Genomic DNA, 19,359 nt, shown 5'->3' on the forward strand with positions numbered 1-19,359 from the left:
CGCAAGGATACAACATGATAGAAAATAATAAAATAAGATATCTGAAGCGAGAATCATCCAAGAGATCTGATACACGTTCCAAAAAGAAAAACCAAGAACTTACAATCTTTGCGTAGCGTACAATTTTTGCCTGCATCCAATCGAATTCTATCCGAGCTGGTTTGACCATTCACGTAGTGCGGGCACTTTACTTTCAAGCACGACTTATTGCTAGCACTTGGCAATCGACCCGTCATCGTCCGGTACACCTGAGTATCCTTGCGTTTCTCTATTCTTTGCGCTATAGTTTAGCGGCCGCACTGCAACCACTGCACCGTTTTCTTCCGATTCCGAGGATTCGATCGGTTTATCGGCCGCACTGTCCCTCTGTAATATCTGTGTGCTTGATACGGGTGCACGTGTGTACGGTTTCGGGTGCTTGTTCTAATTTCGTTCCACACTCCGCGAACGTCGATATCGGCTGCGGTCGAACGGACGGGCACACGCACGCACGTACACGGCCGAGGAGATTAATGGTTATGGGCAATAGTTTTTCATGTGCAGAAGCCCTTAGTGGAGCCAGGATACTTTTCCCGACATCCTCGCGCAGCGTAGTAGAAACTCGTAGTGTGCTCCGCTAGTTGTAGCACTAAGAATACTGCTGCAGAATTTTGCTGCTCGTTGTTCGTTTTCGAATGTCCTTTTGTTTTATTTCTCTTGCTCCGTCGTCGCGTTCTGACTGCAGTCTAGGCCGTACAGAGCAAAGGCTGTCCCGCTTTGGTGCCTTTCCGGCCTACCACCAGTATTGGAGCCTATCGGCATTAAAAGGGCACACACGCGGACTCCACGGGCCTTGAAGCGAGAGTACATGGCACTTTGGCGCTACCAGCAGCAGGAGCAAGAAATCTTTCGTCCTCTCTTTCGCAGGAGCACGAATCCTTGTCCCATCGGTATAATATCTCTTCAACGAGTAGCCGTACAAACGCAAAGCACCGTGTAACGTTCTCAAAAGAAAAAACCTTCGCACATAGAGCACTGAGAGCGTGTATTGTCCTGCTGGGTATCCTTCCCTTTCGTTCATGAATGGAGCGTTTCTCGCGACCCCATTACGCTGCTCCAGCTGCTCTAGCTGCACAACGCACGACCGATGTCAACAAATTACGTAAGAAACTGACAGGACACTTTCGCTGCGAAACGTCAGATCCTTCTTAGCTATATTTGTTAGTGGTGGTGAAAACAAGCACACGCACACACTTGCATGAACTGCATGTTGAAAATCCAAATGATATCCTTACCATGATAGAATAGGTAGGTATCATCAGTATGGATGAAACATGAACAGACACTTTTTATCAATCGAAATTCTTATTTGAACAAAAAGTAATGGTTTCAATGAAAATGTTCAATTATATGATAGCTTAAAAATGTTAACCATAATTATACACCAAATTGTTTTCGATAGATTTTTGTGATTTCATGGTCCACGTTTTTGATGCGATTGATTCGCGAAATGACAAAAGAAACTGCGCGCTTCCAAAGTAAACAAACCCCAGCTGTCAAACACAAGTTGGCTTCACTTTGGAGGAAAGCGAGCTTGTTGTGAAAAGTCAGTTCTAGTTCGGTAGTGCATCAGAGCGGATGTTAGCAGTGCATAAGTTTCCTGAAAGGGTTAGCGGAAAAGTAAGGTTACGGCACGACCGCGTGGTGACGCCGAGCTGGAGCTCAGGTCAGACAAATCCTAGCTGCCGCACATCTCGTGCCGTTTGAGACAATCAAGCGGACCACGAGTTCTTGTGTCCTGACAACGGAAGGAATTATCCCTCCCGTGGACGGCGGGTGGACATATGGCTATTATAGCCGGTCCTAAAGGACGAGCCCCTTCATAGGAGTTCGGACAGAGTTGGTACGCCTCTGATTACGTGTAAGGGAACAAATTGTTCGACTTAGCGTAGGAGGATATACCCCGACTCGCATATCGAAAGAAGAAGAAGAAGTTGTGAAAAGTAAACTGTATTCATACATATTATTCGTGCTATATTTTGTAGAAAGTTGTACAACGCGGTTGAAGGAATAAAATGCAGTTCAATTCTCTGTTCAGACTGGTTTGCAGTCCTCGTTTATTAGTAGCATCCAGGTAAGGTTGGATTTGCCCGTAGATCAAGGTTATGTGCATGGTTTTGTTTGGAGGCTTACACATTTTATTTTTTCCCGGAACCTAGACAAACGGCACCAGCAACAACTACACACTGTTCCGGTTTTCATGCAACTGCCGTAGTGTACGATGACGGGGGTGTGTCGAAATCGGTTGTTCCAGAGAGGCCAAAACGTCCCATCAATGCTTACATAAGGTTCGTGCAGAGCATCCGTTCATCGTTGGCCAGCGCCAACCCATCCGCTTCTCCGACGGACATTTCGAAGCTAGCGGCGGTCAAGTGGCAAGCACTCGATCAGGCCTCGAAGGCGAAACTTGAGGAGGAGTATAAGCGCGACCAGACCGTATGGCTGGCGAAGAACGCCAAATACCTCAGCCAGCTGACCGATGCCCAGAAGCAGGAGTTGAAGCTGGAGCGACAGCAAAAGCAAGAGGACAAGGTCAAACGTGAGCACAAGCGTCTAATGAAGGATCTCGGTCGCCCGAAGCGCCCAATGAACGGGTACCTGCTTTTCGTTGCTAACAATAAACCGAAACCCGGCCTGTCCCAAGAGCAAAACAAGCTGCAGATGAAGAGCCTAGGCCATCAGTGGAAGCGACTACCCGATGCCGAGAAGGAACGATATACTCGCGAAGCGGAAGAAGATAAAAAGCGTTACCAAGAAGAAATGAAAGCATGGGAGGATAAAATGTTAGCCTCAGACAAGGTGGAGGCGGTCCGAAAGAAGAATGTCCTTTTGCCACCGTCGCCGGCTGCTTCGTCGAAGGGGGCGCTGAGTTCGACAGGAGCCAAAACCAAAAAGGCTCCCCCCACTCGCCCATAGGAACTCGGGTGTCCCTATCCGGCCCAGGAACGTAGTACAGCTCCAACAGTAATCCAACCCAGAACCGTCGTGGAAGAAGCTGAACCAAAGCACAACTTATTGCAACAGGATAGGGACACGAGTGAGCAAATAGTGGTGAGAGAGGAAATCAATCACCAAACAGTGCCATCGGCAGGGACAGTATCAACTTCTTCGAAAATACCACCAACACCGACAGAAGAGACAATGCAGAGCAAGAAGGGTATAGTGAACAAGTTAAAATCTATCTTTAAATTCTGACACTGGCTTAAACGCATGGAAGACCAGATTTTGCTGCAGTCCATGTTGCTATGGTTTTACATTTATCCGTGCTAAAAAACAGGTTTAAGGAATTGATCTTGTTCTATTAACCGGCGTGTGTGAATGTTTGATTTTTTTCCCACTCGTTCAATAACGATCCAATTTACGTTGCATTTTGTATCGCTATTTACTGAAATATTAATCGTACTTGAACGTATCATGCGACATTTGTAGAATTCATAAAGCTTATTAATAGTATACATAAAAGATGTTCTGTGTATTAAGTTTGATCCGAAAGGTCTTTTTGTTACAACGTTGCTTTTCTCTAACAAAAATCAAACATTCTTAACTCAATCTTTCAGCATTGTCAAGCAGATTTTATTTAGGAGCCCCACAATTTTTCTTTGTATTCCACCAACAGTTTTCGTCCTTTTTGTGAACGGTTTACTGCAACCGGACTGGGAACAGTTTTTCGACAAGATAAAATGGTAATAAAATAGATTTAGTGACGTGTGATTAGACAAAAGAAGTTGCATGATTATTAGAACTTTGCCGGAAGAGAAGTGTAGAAAAAATGCCTTTTTAACTCTGTACACCCAACACCTTCCGAACTTCTTTATGACGGTAAAACAACGACAAGTCGAGAAAACGAAAACGATTAACACTACGACGAGGAAACAAAATCATCCACTTCTGCGGATACACTATTGTCCCCTTCAAGCTGGTCGTACCCGAGCACGTACCGTAGCTCGATGCCTAGCCATAACCGGCTCCAGAGCAGGTGGGTGAGGACGAAGAAGAACATAAAAAAGGCTACATCTTTCAGCACCTTGTTAACGGTGTTCAGGAGCTTCATGATGGTTTGGGAGGTTTTAATTGGAATGCCCCCGAGCAAGAACACTATCCCGAGTAGCTGTTGGCCCCCGGCAGCACCGGTTTCCGACGCACCGAACATTACTATCTCCAGCAGTTCCCAGGCAAGCAGCGGTAGGAACACGTTGCCACCGATGTACGACTCGTTACCCGTGGCGAACAGCAGATAGACGGCAATTGAGGCTACAATAAGATGAATTTTGGAGCGCAAAATTCTTGTGAAGCGTGAATTGCTTCGCGGCGCAGGACGTGTGCCGGCCGTACCCGGTGGGCCCATGCCAGGCCCCGACATACCAGCTCCTGCTTGTGCTTGTGTGATGGAGTTGAGTAGCTGCAAGATATCACCATTCTGCCCGACACCGGTTAGACCATTCGGGCCACCAAAATCTAAACCTCCCGATGACAACAGGGAACCCACTGGTGGGTTGATAAACTCCATCCGTTCATCCTCCGGATCAGGGTAAATTATTGGTGTTGGCTCGTTCGCGGGTTCTGGTAATACAAGATCATGGAGGAGCATTATAAAACATCGAACTTCATGACTATCTGAAAGTGTGTTATAACTTACCAACTCCTGCATTTGGCGGCTCACAGGAAGCTCGAGCGATAACGTCAGCCAGCAAAGCCTCCGTTCTTGCAGCGTCTTCACTGTTATTCCAAACGCTGCCAGAATCAGCGGCAGGTGCAGTCGGTAATTCATGGCCCACAATTTTGGACAGCCTGTTGTTAGAATTTTCTAAGATTTTCCTTCGTCTCGCTTCTCGACGTGCCGCCAGGGCATCCGCTGGTGACTTTGGTTGACTTGCTTTCGTGTCTGCCGAGCTCGTTTCTTCCATTCTGAATCGAGCTGTTTGCTGTTGCCTCCTTATTTACTTGTGTCACGTTTTAATTTCTCAAATTTATCACCATTTCTCTGTCGGCAACTATGATGTTTTGCAGAACAGGACTGAACAAGTGATTAGGTGGAAAAGGGAGGAAGATTATTTTGATTTCTTCTTTTCGATTCTTCTTACTTTATTTTTGACAGCTTCTGCATGATTTGATGGTTGCGAATGTCGGCTGCAGGGAATCCGTTTCTGAAGGGTCTTATGAAACAGAAACCATGATTGGGTGTTGATTTTGAATAAGTAATAAAATCTTTTTATTTACAAAATAATATTTCTTCACAGACAACCACCATGCGGAGCTAAGCAAATGCTTGTAATCCAGTAATTGCACGTCCTAGAATCAGAGCATGAATATCGTGCGTTCCTGAAATTTACAAGAGTAATCTTGGTTAATCGCTTGGCAACAGGTTTTGATCGTTGTCCTTACCCTCGTAGGTGTTGACCGCTTCTAGGTTCATCACGTGGCGGATGATGTGGTACTCGTCAGCAATTCCATTTCCGCCCAGCATATCGCGGGCTACACGAGCAATTTCCAACGCTTTTCCAGCGTTATTACGCTTGAGCATTGAAATCATTTCGGGCGTATGTCTAAAAAGATATCGTTAACAAGAATAAGAACAGAACTCTTTAACTTTTCATCCATTAATTACCGTTTCTGATCCTTCAGGCGTCCCACGTGCAGACAAGCGGTTAATCCTAGACTTATTTCCGTCAGCATATCGGCCATCTTTTTCTGCATCAATTGATTTGCAGCTAGTGGTTTTTTGAACTGCTTCCTATCCAGTGTATAGCCTCGTGCTACCTGAAGGCATGATTCAGCTGCACCCAGCGCTCCCCAGGCAATGCCATACCGGGCATTATTCAGACACCCGAACGGACCCCTCATACCGACCACGTTCGGTAGCAGGTTGTCTTCCGGGATGCGCACTTCGTCCATCAGAATCATTCCGGTTGCCGAGGCACGGAGCGAGAACTTTCCCTCGATTCGCGGTGTTGCCAGCCCCTCGGCACTCTCCGATCGATCGACGATGAAACCCCGCACCTTTCCATCTTCCGTTTTGCCCCAGATGATGCACACGTCCGCAATGGGTGAGTTGGTGATCCATGTTTTGCTACCACTCAAGACGTACGTTTTCGTCTTCGGATCGTGGATAGCTTTTGTCTCCATCGAAGACGGATCGCTGCCGTGATTCGGTTCCGTCAGCCCAAAACAACCGATCAGTTCGCCGCGTGCTAACCGGGGTAGGTATTTTTCCTTCTGCGCGTCACTTCCATAATCATAGATCGCGCCCATACACAACGAGCTCTGGACACTGAACGCCGATCGGTAACCAGAATCGATTCGCTCCACCTCACGCGTTAGAAGACCATACGCAACGTTGCTTACACCGGCACAACCGTATCCCTTAATCGTGCAGCCTAGGACGCCAAACGAGCCTAACTCGTTCATTATTTCGCGATGAAAAACCTCATTCCGGTTGGCCTCGATCACGCGCGACAGCAGTTTATCTTCGCAGTACGCCCGAAACGAGTCACGGATCGCGATTTCATCTTCCTTCAGCTGCGACTCGAGATCTAGCGGATCTTCCCAGTTAAAGGTGGGACCTAGGCCGGTTAGAGATTACGGGAGAAGAATCATTTAATTGTCCATCAAACATAGCAACACACCTCCAGCGGAGAGAGAACGATGTCAGTTATCTTATCGCCTCATTCCTTGGCAAGTTTTTCTACTCCGTCTCAAGTGCGCATGACGACACGATCAACGAGGAGGCAATCATGAATGATGATGTCGATCAGGCTTACCTTTATCAGTTGACGCCGCTGTAAAATGATAGTAGGATGGGGCAATTAGTGTTTGATTCTAAATACGCACAAAACTATCTGCAACTATAAGGATACACTTGATCCCGAACTCGTACGCCTGGCAAATACCTACCCCGAGAAGAACGTGCTAAAATCGCATGCCCACTTGCGATAGGTTTAAGTTGCGAAATTCTACTCGCAAACAATGTACGAAGAGCCATTACGATGGTGGAAAATGTTCCAATGACGATATTAAGAGTCAAATTCTCGCTGCTGATATTATTATATCACAAAGTTGCTTCTCGATACTGCAGCGTAAAAATATGCTCGTTTACGTACGTCCGGCGCACTGACCACAACACACCGCTGGTTGGCAAACACTGAGCTGAAGGAGGAGGAATCTACTTTCCTTTTCGTTTAGGGCAGTGGCTCGCGAAAGACTGCTATTCCCGCGAGTTTGTCGCGACAAGTTGAACGATAATCATGCCAGCAACACTTGATTCCTTCGCCATGAGATGCTGGACGTGCAAACATACTAACACTATAGTGGCAGGATAGTATATAGCGCAATCCGTAACAACTACCGTCACCGGTTCGAGTTGTTTTGATGTTTCATACACGCAATCAGCTGATAAGGGTGCGTGTTGGTAGTGGGACGACAGAACAATGTGTGTTTTAAAATATTGCAATGCCATTTTAAATGCACCGGCATCGTCATGATGCTTGACTTCCTGTGTATGGTTTTCCAATAGAAGTAAATAATCATCGGCACATAATCGACGGGGGCAATATTGGCATGAAATTTCTAAGGCATTCCATTTTTATTACCAACCTACCAACATTATTGTTGAACATTTATGAAAATATGAATCAAAGTTGATGAAAAATGTCTTAAACTGGTCCGTAATACCCTCCAAACCCCTAACTGGACGCTGTGCAATTGTTTGCCCCGCTTTTCACTCCTCCACATCAGACCGCTAGTGGCCATAAACAACGGCACTTCCAATCCGATGGTCGCTTATTGTGGATCGGAATTAAATTCACTTTGATAAGATAAGTGTAAAGCACAGCATCTCCCTTAGTAGAGTACACCACTTCGTGCGGATTACTATGGAGTGTTCTTTGAAGGGCAAAACGATCGTCGTAACCGGTGCTGGCCAAGGTAGGCCGATTTGAAGGACGAAAGGATACCAGTGCTAAGCAGGCTAGTAGCTAGAATTATTGTACTACCTCATTTTCCGATGCAGGCATTGGGAATGAACTGTGCCGTACGCTGGATCAACTTGGTGCCAAGGTGATAGCCGTGTCACGCTCGCCGGGTCCACTGGAAGCATTAAAAAAGGATTGTCCGAAGATCGAAATCATACAGGTCGATTTGAGTGATTGGAGTGCTGCGCGATCGGCGCTGGGGGCGCTAGGAAAGGTGGACGGATTGGTCAACAATGCGGCGATAGCGGTCATCAAACCGTTCCTGGAGCTAACCGAAGGTGACTTTGATAGGTGCGTTGAATTGTCCACAGTCTACTGCAAAGTTAGTAAAATGATTCTCTCTTCTTCAGTACCTTCAACGTTAACGTAAAAGCGGCTTTCAATGTGGCGCAGGTTCTCGTTCCGAAGATGGAAGCGGGAGCAAGCATCGTGAACGTTTCATCTCTTGCCGGACTGAAAGCGATCCACGGGCACTGCGCGTATTCTATGTCGAAGGCTGCCATTGATGGGCTTACGCAAAATCTTGCCCTCGAGCTGGGCCCAAAAAAGATCCGTGTCAACAGCGTCAATCCGACGGTGATACTGACACGCATGGGTCGTGATAATTGGTCCGATCCGGCCAAAGCGGATCCACTGAAGGCAAAGATTCCACTCGGGCGGTTTGGGGAAGTGCACGAAGTGGTCGAACCGATCATCTATCTGCTGAGCGATCGTTCGAGCTTCATTAACGGCCATTCGCTGCCTATTGAGGGTGGTTTTCTAGCTGGAAACTGAACCATTACTCGGAAAAAGTAAAATGTTTGCCATTCAATTTAATGATTTATTTTATTCGCATCAGAAGTGAAACGGAACGTATGGAAATAAAAGCAAAATTATTGTTCACAGCGGAAATAAAAACTTAAATTAGTAAATGAGTCTGATCACCGTTCTTCCAGGACTGTATTTTTTGGGCATATTGTTGATTGTTTCATTGGTACGCGTTGTTCTTCAGTCACATGTCGCCACTGCAGATATTTGTTCTTGTGTTGGATGCAACCGAAACGATCGATACACACTGCACACTCCTACAAATGTTTTGTGCTCCTCAGCATCAATCTACACAGGGTGCCTAATTTACGTTACCGTCTAGTGTGTTTTTGTTTGGTTTTTTAAATACGCTTTATATTAAGTACACAGTTGTTACACACATTTCAAAGCTAACACTTCTTAAACTCTACGACAGTTGCATCGGGCAAATAGATGGAAAAGGAATTGGAAAATAAGTGATCAAGGTTTTCCACAGAAATCAACACATAAATAATCCTTACTGATCACAAGTAAACCACGCTTTCAATGTGTTCTCTTCCGACGCGGATAGTACGGTTTATGAATCGTTTAGTACAGTATGAGATTCGAGGAGGCTTCCATTATGATTGGGAGGAATTTCTTTCCCGCTAACGTTTGCTAACCGGATGAACGATGTTTTTACCGTGTTTTGTAATTTCACCTAGCGAGCTGATTTTCCGCGTTCCACTCTTCTATTTGAAAACAAACACGAGGTGTACCTTTTTCATTCGAATGATTAGAATGTTCCTCCGGTTGGTCGCTTAATTGATTTCCGGAGCATCGATAAATCCTATTTGTGGTTGGGATATCATATTCCAATCTATTTCTTTAGGCAGTTCCTACGCCCAATGCAACACCGGCCGCAAAGGCACACAGGAAAATGTGAAGATCGTTCACCTTGCAGCCGGTTTCATCGCCAATCAAGTTCGTATACCACTTTTTGGCCTTCTTCGTGCGCTTCGTTAGTGCGTCCTCGGCCTGGTTTAGCTTACGATCGAGAAAGCGTTCCGCCTATTGAAAATCAGAAAATAGAAGGTGCGAATCAATTGTTGGATTGGACATTTTCATTCTTATTAGATAAAGGTGTTAAAGTGGACATTTTTACGCCTAGCATGAAACAAATGAGTACATCAATACCGTTAACAGAAAGAGAACTCCTTCGGAAAATGGATATACAAAAAAAAAGAAAAGAAACAGAGAGTAAAAGGAAAAATCTTTTCGTTCGTCCTATCGCAACTAAAAGCAGATAGGAATGTAATTTATTATTATGTGCTAAAGCATGTTCGCTAAGGCACAAAACCAAGACAAAGTTACGGATAATCACAAAAGATGAAAATAAATTATGCCTACGGACGATTCCACAATTCTCTTCCAGAAGTTATCAAAACTGCAAATGCTTCACCGGTCGATCGATTTGGGGAATTACTTCTGATATCAGTTGTTTGTTTTGTCTACAGTATTATTATCCTTGTACATCCTCGTGTTCAGTTTTCCTCGCAGTACAACACTGCATCTTCTTGCTTCGCTTGATTCTCGTTTACGAAGCAAGTCCAATCAGAAAACCACCGATAAACCCGGTGGCCATGTAAGAGTTTTCTTTGGCGTACTTAAACACCTGCAAGCAGATGAATCAAATCAAAATGTGAAGCCAGTGTATAATATAAATATAATTTAGTGGAATGATACGAAATGAAAACAATAAATGAAGAAGCAGATGAATTGTATATGATGTGTCTCATCTCTCCAAGAGAAGAAAGGCGTTCCAAATGTTAACGCATGCCGATTGGAGACCTACCTTATCCGTAAAGCTTGGTCCCTGGCCAGTGACTGCTTCCTCCACCTTATCCGTAACTTTGTCCACCTTCTTCTGTACCTTATTCCAGTCGATTGAAATGATTCCTTGCTGGTTGGCAATCTGCAGCAGAATTATTCCACCACCCACAGCAATTGCTGCCATTTTGCCGACCTTCATCGTAATGAATCCGGTTGCCCTAAAACCATATTAGAAAGCATAGTGTAATTTGATCGAATTTTGTTTCAAAGGGAAAAAAACTTATGTCACAAAGGCATACCATCCACTTCCGGCACCGATTAGAATCTGTTTCGTAGCCGAGTTTTTGCTCACATCTCCGATGAACCGGTCCAGACATCCTGCAGCGTCGCTCATGTTGATGATTTCCTTGTTTGTTGCGTCTTTTTTAACTTTTCCGTCACTCATTCCTGTAAAAAAAATGATGAACCATGGATAAGAATTGTGAACAAATTTTGTGAAAATTTAATTTATGCAAAATGATACAAGTTTTCATTTCATTTCATTTGGCTGATGTAACAGAGAACATCCCATTCTTATCAGGCTGCACGAAACCACAAACCACATCCTTGTTATCTTGTTTGTATTCCAGTTGTAATATATGACAACAATATAACCAAAGAAAAACGACATGTTTTAATTTTTTGGGACATCAGCTGATCCAATTGTGAGCGATATGCCTTTTTTTTTAACCACTAGTTTTTATACCTATGTCGCCAATGAGGGAGCGGTAGCCCTTGAAAAATGTATGGATTGATTCACTTTTCATTCGCGGTCAATGTTTTCTATTTTTAATGTACTGCATCACTGCAAGCGAAAGTCGAATGACCTGCAGCAGACATCCTTGCTTTGATCGAGAAAAATCTTGTTCATGGCTTCACCGCATGCTTAGGTATTACATAATGGTAGGTGGAATTTTCATAGGCAATTTAGTTATCTCCTATCCCGAAAAGTCAACCATCTCTATTCGGTGCGGATTGCAGCGCAGTAAAACCATCTCGACGGCGCGACGCCATCATGACCTCATCAAAGGCCATCATCGAAGGGATGCCGAATAGAAACTGGCCGAGAACGCGAATCGTTTCGCACTGTTAGTTTTGGAATAGTTATGCCTATCGGCTTTGAGAAACCATAGCAGTGGAAAATCTCCACAAGGCAAAAACGATATCTTCGATGACTCCTTGCTTACCTGAGTACAGCTTCCGAAGTTTGGATTTTGTCCGTGTGAGGAAACTCACGGAGCCTGTCGGCTTGCGCTTAATTTTGCCCTTTGAAATCGAAAGCAGAATGCGACGTAGAATTTGGCATGTACGACTGCCACTGGCCGAACTATTCGCACCGAATGGATTTGTTAAAGAATACCAGCTAATTTTCTTCTGTCGCACCTACACCTAGCTTGCTAGAGGATTTTGTTTTCTTTGCGTCTTTCTCTTGGATCGTTTTTGAGGTTGTCAGAACACAATTTGCACCAAACTGTCAAATAGGGTATTTGCCAAGATACATTTAAATATCAAGGTAGAATCAGTCTCGTAGTCTTTGCAGCAATATATTCACACTCATCAGCGAGCTTTCGTATGAGGGTTTTTAATCGGGGAATATTAACAACCAGATCAGATATGAGTACAATAGAAAGCATCGAACAGTTTTTATAAAAAATCATATGCCCAGAATGACTCTTTTGTATTTGATCCATACCTAGTCATCATTTTGACAATTGGCAAGATTTTTAATGCTCACAGGAAACTGTATTGCGACGCGCTTATTCAGCATTGTTTTAAACGTTCCAAATTATGTTTCTCCAGTTTTTGCGAGCGTTGCAATGACATTTTGGCCCGCTGGTGTAGTTTGATGGCAGCTCACAGAAGTTCGGCGTTATCACAATTTTTGGTGCGTACGATCGCATAAATATCGGAGTTTACGCATCGGTCGGTCGGATACCGTTTGGTTTCGGATAAGGCCACCCTCGGTTCAAGCCGTGGCCAGATGATGTGATATGTCCGTACATTAGCTCCGTTGGTTGTGTGTTTTGTTTTTGTGTATTAAAGTGCCTCCCGCTGACCGCCCGTTGATCCGCCCCTCCACCCATCGCGTTTTGGCATCATCAATTCGGTAAACAGGATGATCCTCGAAAGCGGCGAATTTAGCGTTTCCACGCAGGAGCTGCAGGCACTGGCCTCGCTCGATAGGTTCGTAGCCGATCCAGCCGGGGATCTTCAAGAGATGGTGCTAAATCGTAACGTAATCAAACTTCCCTTCCAGCCGCCAGTATGGATTCCTGAAGCTGTCCGCGCCCGAAAACCTGAAGAAGAAGGCGCTGGTGCTGAAGGTGGGTGTCTTCCGTCCTCTTGTGTTTAACCTTGAAATGGTTTTGTTTTGATCACGAAACAATTGCCAATTACTGATGGGTGTTTGTGTTTGGTTTTTCTTTCCATCTTTCACGTCCCGTGACTCGACAGGCGGTGAAGTACCTGGAACGTATGCTCATACAAGCTTATAACCAGAAAAAGGCTCACGAAGAGAAGCAGGAGGGCAAGGATACATCTTCGAATGCGGCCAGCGGGAATGACCGGGGTGGGATGGGGGAGGTTAAAATCAAGCAGGAAGTCAATCCGTTGTGCGATACGGAGGTGAAAATCGATGAAAATCTTCCGGCGGAAATCATGTCTGTGGAAACGGTGCCGACGTCGGCGCCCTCGGAGAAACCGTCCTCAGTTGACGAAACTAACGCGAATGGCGATGGAAGTGCGTCCGCGAAAGAAGTGTCCGTGTTAAAGGAAAAGCAAACGAGTGACAGTGAAACGGACAGTATCAATATTGATCCGAAAACGTACTGTAAGCTTGGGCACTTTCATCTGCTGCTAGAGGACTACGAGAAAGGTAACAGCACATTCCAAGATTCGGTGGACAGCAATCAGGAAAAACACTTCAATTGCCTTATCGGAGTTTTCTTTTTTGTTTGTTGTAGCTTTATCAGCGTACCAGAAATACTATGCCTTGAAAGCGGATCACTGGAGAGATGCACCGTTTTTGTACGGCTTGGGTTTGGTGTACTACCACTACAACGCGTTTAGATGGTGAGTAAATGGATTCGTTAACTACATGACATGACAAGAAAACGTCTCGCATGGCTTTTATACTAGTTCCACGGTTATAAGAGGTTCCATATTCTGATACGCTTATTATACTGCTTGTTGATTCGGCAGGTGTAACAGACAGGCAACTTCTACCGACTTACAAACATCTGATTATGTTTGGTGTTGCAACAAACCCCAATCGATCCACTTTACTTTTTAGATGTGGTGCGAGATAACTCTTTGAACTTTGGTACTCATTACATGTCCATTTCGTAGAAAAATGCAAATCGGAAGAGAAAATGATGAGTTTTTAGATTGCTTTAGATTTGGGGTAAGTGATCCCATGGTGGTGTTAGTACTAATAGCGGTTTTAGTGGAATAAAATCCTAGCTCCAAGAAGTCCTAGTATGAAATGTTCCTTGATCTTCTACGGAGTGTGTAAAAGCTAAACTTTCCCACTCCGTTATTAAGAGGTTCCAAACTTCATAGTTTCCATACAAGTCGTACTAATATGCCGGAAACCTTAAGATTTTATGAGGAATGCATGATCAAGATAATGCATTGGTCTTTGAGTAATTTTGCTTTTGTGTTTGAAATATGCTTCAAAAATAAATTACAGTTGAAATATATGCAGTGTTTTCCAACTTTTCTGTATTACCACCACTATAGGTACTCAATACCACAAATGTAGGACCATACCACGATTGGTGTCAGTCAGCTAGGAAGAAATAAACTTTTTCACGTGTATTTTTATGGTATACGGTGAAAATTGATGCTTTTCAAAAGAATAATCGTGCTTCGATTACAGTTTAAATAAATATGCAAAAAATTGTGTTTTTGGCAATTATAAATTACATTAGTACTATTACCCTAGATCAAGTTAGATGCGAGTGGTGCACTTCCTGCATATGGGGTTAGATTATTTTTTTCAAGGCTGGACCGGCTTCTCTACCTTACTGCTATTTGTGGAATATACGAGCCATGGTTGTCGGCATCATGCAGATCGGTATACCTCGGCATGCCGCCAATCCTGTGTTTTGTATGGAGTTACATGGCTAGCGTTGAAGGGGGTCTGGATTGCTGAACTACGCTAATTAGAAACATGCGGACTAACCTTAGGCAACCAAGGCAGCCACTTGGAGTCACAGTCAACTGTGTCAAGACGAGCTATTCAGAGTGCCAAAAGGAATCAGAATAAACGCATGTAACGGAAGCGGACCCCTACCGAGCTACCATGAGTGATTTCTTGGTCGTCTCATTATGGTATTAATTGAATAGCGAAAAAAATGGATTTCTAGTAAAAATGTGTAGTATTTGAACGAAATCTGTTTTAAAAGTTTATCTCCTTCATGTCTGCCCGTTAAGGGTTTACTAGACGTTTTCTTTTTGCGTTTTTGCTTGGTTGGTCTCTTACCGTCTTACCGTACAGAAAGGAGCCCTGTCTCGGTTGGGATACGAACACACGCCGTTGAGAACGTAGCTCGGTGCTCGTCGATCGATTTTCTAGTCGGTGTAGCTGTTTGGCTGTCGCGGACTCTTTCGCTATAATATGGCTATATGCAATATTTCATCATTCATAATCTATCGAGTATTTGTAGTTATTTAAAGGTAGTCAATTAAGTAATTTTCAATAAATTTAGCCTTGTTATCGCTGGAAATATCTACCTTAGGACCAACATTTAAACGGTTTGATGCAGATAAACAGGGGTGGTCATGGGGCAGCGGTAGCGCGAGCAACAACAACGCCAGACGTGTTCAATCGAATATCGAATACCACCAATCTATAATATACCGTATTTCGGTCATAGAAAGCTGGCGGATAGAGACCTAAAAACTTTAAAAAAGTGTAGATAAACTCTAGATGTAGAATGTGTACTTTACATATTGACAAAGTTACCACTACGGCCCAGGATGTTATAACCTGTTGAATATACGTGGGAAGAACTAGAGATGACACTACAAATGGACGTTTCTAGAGTGTATACCAGGGTTCGGCACACGTTTCCAGAAAGGGACAGATGATGAAAAAGAACGTCAAACCATGGACCAGATACCTTAAATGATATTTGAATGCTTTGAATGTGGTTTGAATGGTGTATCAATTTTCTTCTTCAGACAGTAACAAAACATATTTAAATGTTTTGTTTCTCATCGTTAATTTTGAAGGTTTTTTCGTTAAATTTAGTACTTTTTGATCATATTGCTCGTTTGTTGTTGTTTTTTTTTTATAAATTTCTTTTATTAAATTTCAAATTCATCAATTACTTATTTTATGTTACCATATAAATGATTTTCTGGCTTACTCTCAGTTATTGAAGTAACTCAGTTTCAAGAAGTTTTGAATATTGTGATCTTTTTCGGAATTTTTTTTTTTTAATGGCACGACATCCCCTAATGGGACAAGGCCTCTCTCCGAAGAGAGTTTGTGTGACCGAAAGACGGTATATTATAGATCGGTGGTCAGCCGTTCGTAATACCGGAGGGTGCCAGACTCGAGATTCGATCCCACACCTGTGGTGTGGTGTTTCCTCGCGCTACCGCTGCGCCATGGGCACCGCCAATTTTTTCCGGAATGGTACCCTAAAATGTTTTCCTTAAAGTAGTTATTGTGGGTGCAAAGTAAACATGTTATTGTACCGCTGGATTCTCGACGAGATACGCGATACTTTGGAATTTTCAATCGATTGATAGTAAAATGTGATTTTATTTTCATTCCATAAGAATTAAGATATTTTTTCTTTGTATGTTGTACTAAAACTTTCGTACGGACCAGATAAAATCAGCTGGTGGGCTAGAATTTGCCGACCGCTGGTTTATAAAATCACGATGAAAGGGAGATAGCTCGAAAAGTCACGAAGAATTGCACACCCAGAGAATCTAGAGACATTGATCTGATTGGAAAGGAATTCGTTAAGAAATTTTTTCGGGGAACATATTTATCTGGAACAGTAAGTACAACGTAAGCCTTGTATTTTTGAGGTAAATATAGAATAATGCTAGGACTAAACAAAGCAGTACATTTTGATGCCCAAGGAGTGTTGGTGTAACGTTCTATACATTTACGAGAGAAAAACTATTTCGGTCTAAATGCCACCCAAATGGTTGGACCTAAATGGTAACCAAGAAAGGGAAGACATCAAACACAGTCATTGATATGAGCAACACTGTTTCAAGCATTCAAAACAGTGGTTGAGCTGGTGAATGACCGTTATTCAATTTGGAAACATTGAATTTATTAACAAACATGTAAGGGACATGGTTTATTTGGTCAACTTGGACGAACAATTTATTTCTTTAATATTGTGTGTCACATATGGGGAAAAAGAAGTAAAGAGTTTATTTTTTAATTTCTTTTGCAAAGAAACAGAATGAAACGTATTTATTTTAATTTTTTAATCTGTTCCACTCAAGAATAAAGGCTTCATTCCGGAAAGCCAATGTATCTGCTCGTTGGTCACCGATTTAATCGTTTGATCCCATTTTTCCATCTTCTCATAATGCGTTGCGATCGTTCTTTACGATGTGCTTTCGTCCGATGTGACGATATCAAACGGCAAAAGGCACCAGAAGAAGAGCTGATAGTAGTTTACTTTTGAAAAAAAGGAGAGTCACACGGCAAGTGTGCCGTTCTGGTTGCGTGCGTTGAAAACTAGTTTCCCTACGGCGCGGCAGAGATGCCTAGAACTGAACGAGCGGCAAGCGGTTGATTGTCTTCGAAGATATCTATGCTACGGCCCCCATGCTGTTTCTATGTACTACACCTATGTTGCCTGACTGTGTGCTACGAAACCTGCTCCACGCTTTTGGCGGGGCCGGGGAAGGGTGGATGATATATCGGCATCTTTCTTTCTTGCTCCCTCTCTCTCTCTCTCTCTTTTTTTTTTGTTTCCTTTTTCATCCCCCGCCCTTTCGCTTATTTAGAAACACTGGAATGCTCCTCACGTGAGCCTATTTCCTGTTCTCAAACACCATTTCTTGTACGCCGTCATCATCATCTTGGCTGGAAGGTGTTTAGGCCTCCCCGCGGGCCCTCGTGCAATTCCACTCTCCGGTCTCCGGCCGAATTCGTCGGTACAGTGCTACGTGAGAATCGGCACGATCTCTTCAATTCCCCACACCGTGGTTATAGAGTGGCCAAATACGCTACCCTGCACACACGCACACGGCCATACACTGGACCCCGAGAGGATGAACTTGTTCCATAATGAGTTCAATGACTTGTTGAATGTGCCGGTAGAAAATCGTCCAGCTCGGGGCGTTGGTGGAGTACGCTGCGCTCGAGGGATGGGAGTGCTCGATTATGCTTCTGCTTCCTTTGCGCCCCCGCGAGAAACACGACGCATCGTGCGTACACGTTTATGCTGGTACGGAGTGCGAACCGAAGACACCGAAGCAGGGAGATACACTTGGCATCATGCCCTCGGTTGGCATGATATGCTCCGTTTTCATCGCCAAACTCAGCTTTCGCTGCCCTTTCTACACTCGCTATGATCTTACTCCTGGCAGCATAACGATCATGTTTTGCAGTTTGGCGCAGGAAATATCTTCAACCGCTAGTTGTACACTCCTGCGGAAGGGAATATCATCATCAGGACAATCTACGGTTGGTCAGCTTGACATGGACCGGGCATGAAACTACGAAAACGTCTGACTCTTATTGCAGCTTCGTGCGAGTTGTATTTTTAGGACACTTGATTTCCGGTTTCTAACTCTATAAATACCGTGGATGGACAAACACAGTTTTAAGATAATTACTTTAAAAATATTATGACGATGCGGAAACATGCGGAAGTTCAACTCAACACATCTAACATGGCCTTAAAGTTAGTTTATAAGAAAAACGAACAATATTGGTTTAAGAGGATTAAGAATTACCATTCCGTACGGCCATCGTGACACTGTTTTTAAAGTGTCCGTTTACGTACGAATACGAATCCAATGCACAGTATACAACAAAGGAATGTTCGGTACTTATCAACATGAACAACATTGTTCCTAAGTCTACAGTTTCCCAAAATATTTGCCAACCTTTCTTTGTCGTCCTGCAGGTCCGCCGGAAAAGCATCATCCAAAATTTAACCCAAACGTCAATGAACTTACTATTCGTCCATTTTTACGTCTGGCCAAGCCAGACAAAACATTTCCGTCCGCGCCCAGGTTGTAACCAAAGCAGAGCAACAAAACTTCCCATTTACACAACCAGTCTCGTTTTGGGGTGTTTTGGGGGATCCGCTGTCCGCTGCACACAACTGAATTCCGTGACGCAAGTGGTTCACGAGCACACCGTGGCGTCACTGCCGGGGGAGTGGAGATACCCGGTGGATGGTGCAAGGGTGTGTCTACCATGCCTTGTAACCACGTCCCGACCCATCCCGGTGACTGGGTACGTTCATGCGTTCGTTCATTTGCTTCGAGCACGGACTCCAGCGTTCATCCGCCGTTCGCGTGCTGATGCGTTGGTTTTCGTCTGCTGGTATGCTGCATGGCCCGGCGAGAACACGAGGCATCTGCACGCGCACACGTTCCGGCGCACTCCTCCACGGCCTGTTGGTGGCGTTTTGGGTCCATTTCATATGGCGTTCGCGAGGAGGGAGGAATTTGCGCGAGGGAGCGAGCATGAAGGGGTCGATAGGGAAGAAAAGTT

At 44.1% G+C, this 19,359-nt stretch overlaps 6 protein-coding genes across 6 annotated transcripts in view; 3 read left to right on the plus strand and 3 right to left on the minus strand.

Annotated features, from left to right (window-relative positions):
• Positions 1–1,978: 1,978 nt before the first annotated feature.
• LOC131282957 (transcription factor A, mitochondrial) lies at positions 1,979–3,762 on the plus strand. The gene is made up of 2 exons (XM_058312513.1): positions 1,979–2,113; positions 2,199–3,762. The coding sequence occupies exons 1-2, from the start codon at positions 2,055–2,057 to the stop codon at positions 2,953–2,955; spliced, it is 816 nt and encodes a 271-aa protein (XP_058168496.1). The 5' UTR covers positions 1,979–2,054; the 3' UTR covers positions 2,956–3,762.
• Positions 3,591–5,013, minus strand: LOC131282956 (uncharacterized). The gene is made up of 2 exons (XM_058312511.1): positions 4,676–5,013; positions 3,591–4,599 (listed from the first exon to the last, which is right to left on the minus strand). Exons 1-2 carry the CDS (start codon positions 4,941–4,943, stop codon positions 3,899–3,901), a joined length of 969 nt encoding a protein of 322 aa, XP_058168494.1. The 5' UTR covers positions 4,944–5,013; the 3' UTR covers positions 3,591–3,898.
• Positions 5,014–5,224: 211 nt separating this feature from the next.
• Positions 5,225–7,018, minus strand: LOC131294944 (glutaryl-CoA dehydrogenase, mitochondrial). Its single transcript, XM_058322999.1, has 5 exons — positions 6,931–7,018; positions 6,798–6,815; positions 5,645–6,599; positions 5,422–5,582; positions 5,225–5,358 (listed from the first exon to the last, which is right to left on the minus strand). Exons 1-5 carry the CDS (start codon positions 7,016–7,018, stop codon positions 5,294–5,296), a joined length of 1,287 nt encoding a protein of 428 aa, XP_058178982.1. The 3' UTR covers positions 5,225–5,293.
• Positions 7,019–7,632: 614 nt separating this feature from the next.
• On the plus strand, positions 7,633–8,890 carry LOC131282504 (L-xylulose reductase). The gene is made up of 3 exons (XM_058311985.1): positions 7,633–7,959; positions 8,045–8,297; positions 8,357–8,890. The coding sequence occupies exons 1-3, from the start codon at positions 7,908–7,910 to the stop codon at positions 8,778–8,780; spliced, it is 729 nt and encodes a 242-aa protein (XP_058167968.1). The 5' UTR covers positions 7,633–7,907; the 3' UTR covers positions 8,781–8,890.
• A 708-nt stretch (positions 8,891–9,598) lies between these two features.
• LOC131282505 (FUN14 domain-containing protein 1) lies at positions 9,599–12,060 on the minus strand. Its single transcript, XM_058311986.1, has 4 exons — positions 11,831–12,060; positions 10,904–11,051; positions 10,627–10,822; positions 9,599–9,842 (listed from the first exon to the last, which is right to left on the minus strand). Exons 2-4 carry the CDS (start codon positions 11,047–11,049, stop codon positions 9,660–9,662), a joined length of 525 nt encoding a protein of 174 aa, XP_058167969.1. The 5' UTR covers positions 11,050–11,051; positions 11,831–12,060; the 3' UTR covers positions 9,599–9,659.
• Positions 12,061–13,217: 1,157 nt separating this feature from the next.
• Positions 13,218–19,359, plus strand: part of LOC131282133 (histone demethylase UTY) — a 73,331-nt gene continuing 67,189 nt past the window's right edge. The window contains exons 1-2 of the mRNA XM_058311531.1: positions 13,218–13,518; positions 13,607–13,715. Coding sequence (XP_058167514.1) covers positions 13,218–13,518; positions 13,607–13,715 — 410 coding nt within the window. The remainder of the gene's footprint in view (positions 13,519–13,606; positions 13,716–19,359) is intronic.

Source organism: Anopheles ziemanni, chromosome 2, assembly GCF_943734765.1.
Source record: "Anopheles ziemanni chromosome 2, idAnoZiCoDA_A2_x.2, whole genome shotgun sequence".
Taxonomy (NCBI): Eukaryota; Metazoa; Arthropoda; class Insecta; order Diptera; family Culicidae; genus Anopheles; species Anopheles ziemanni.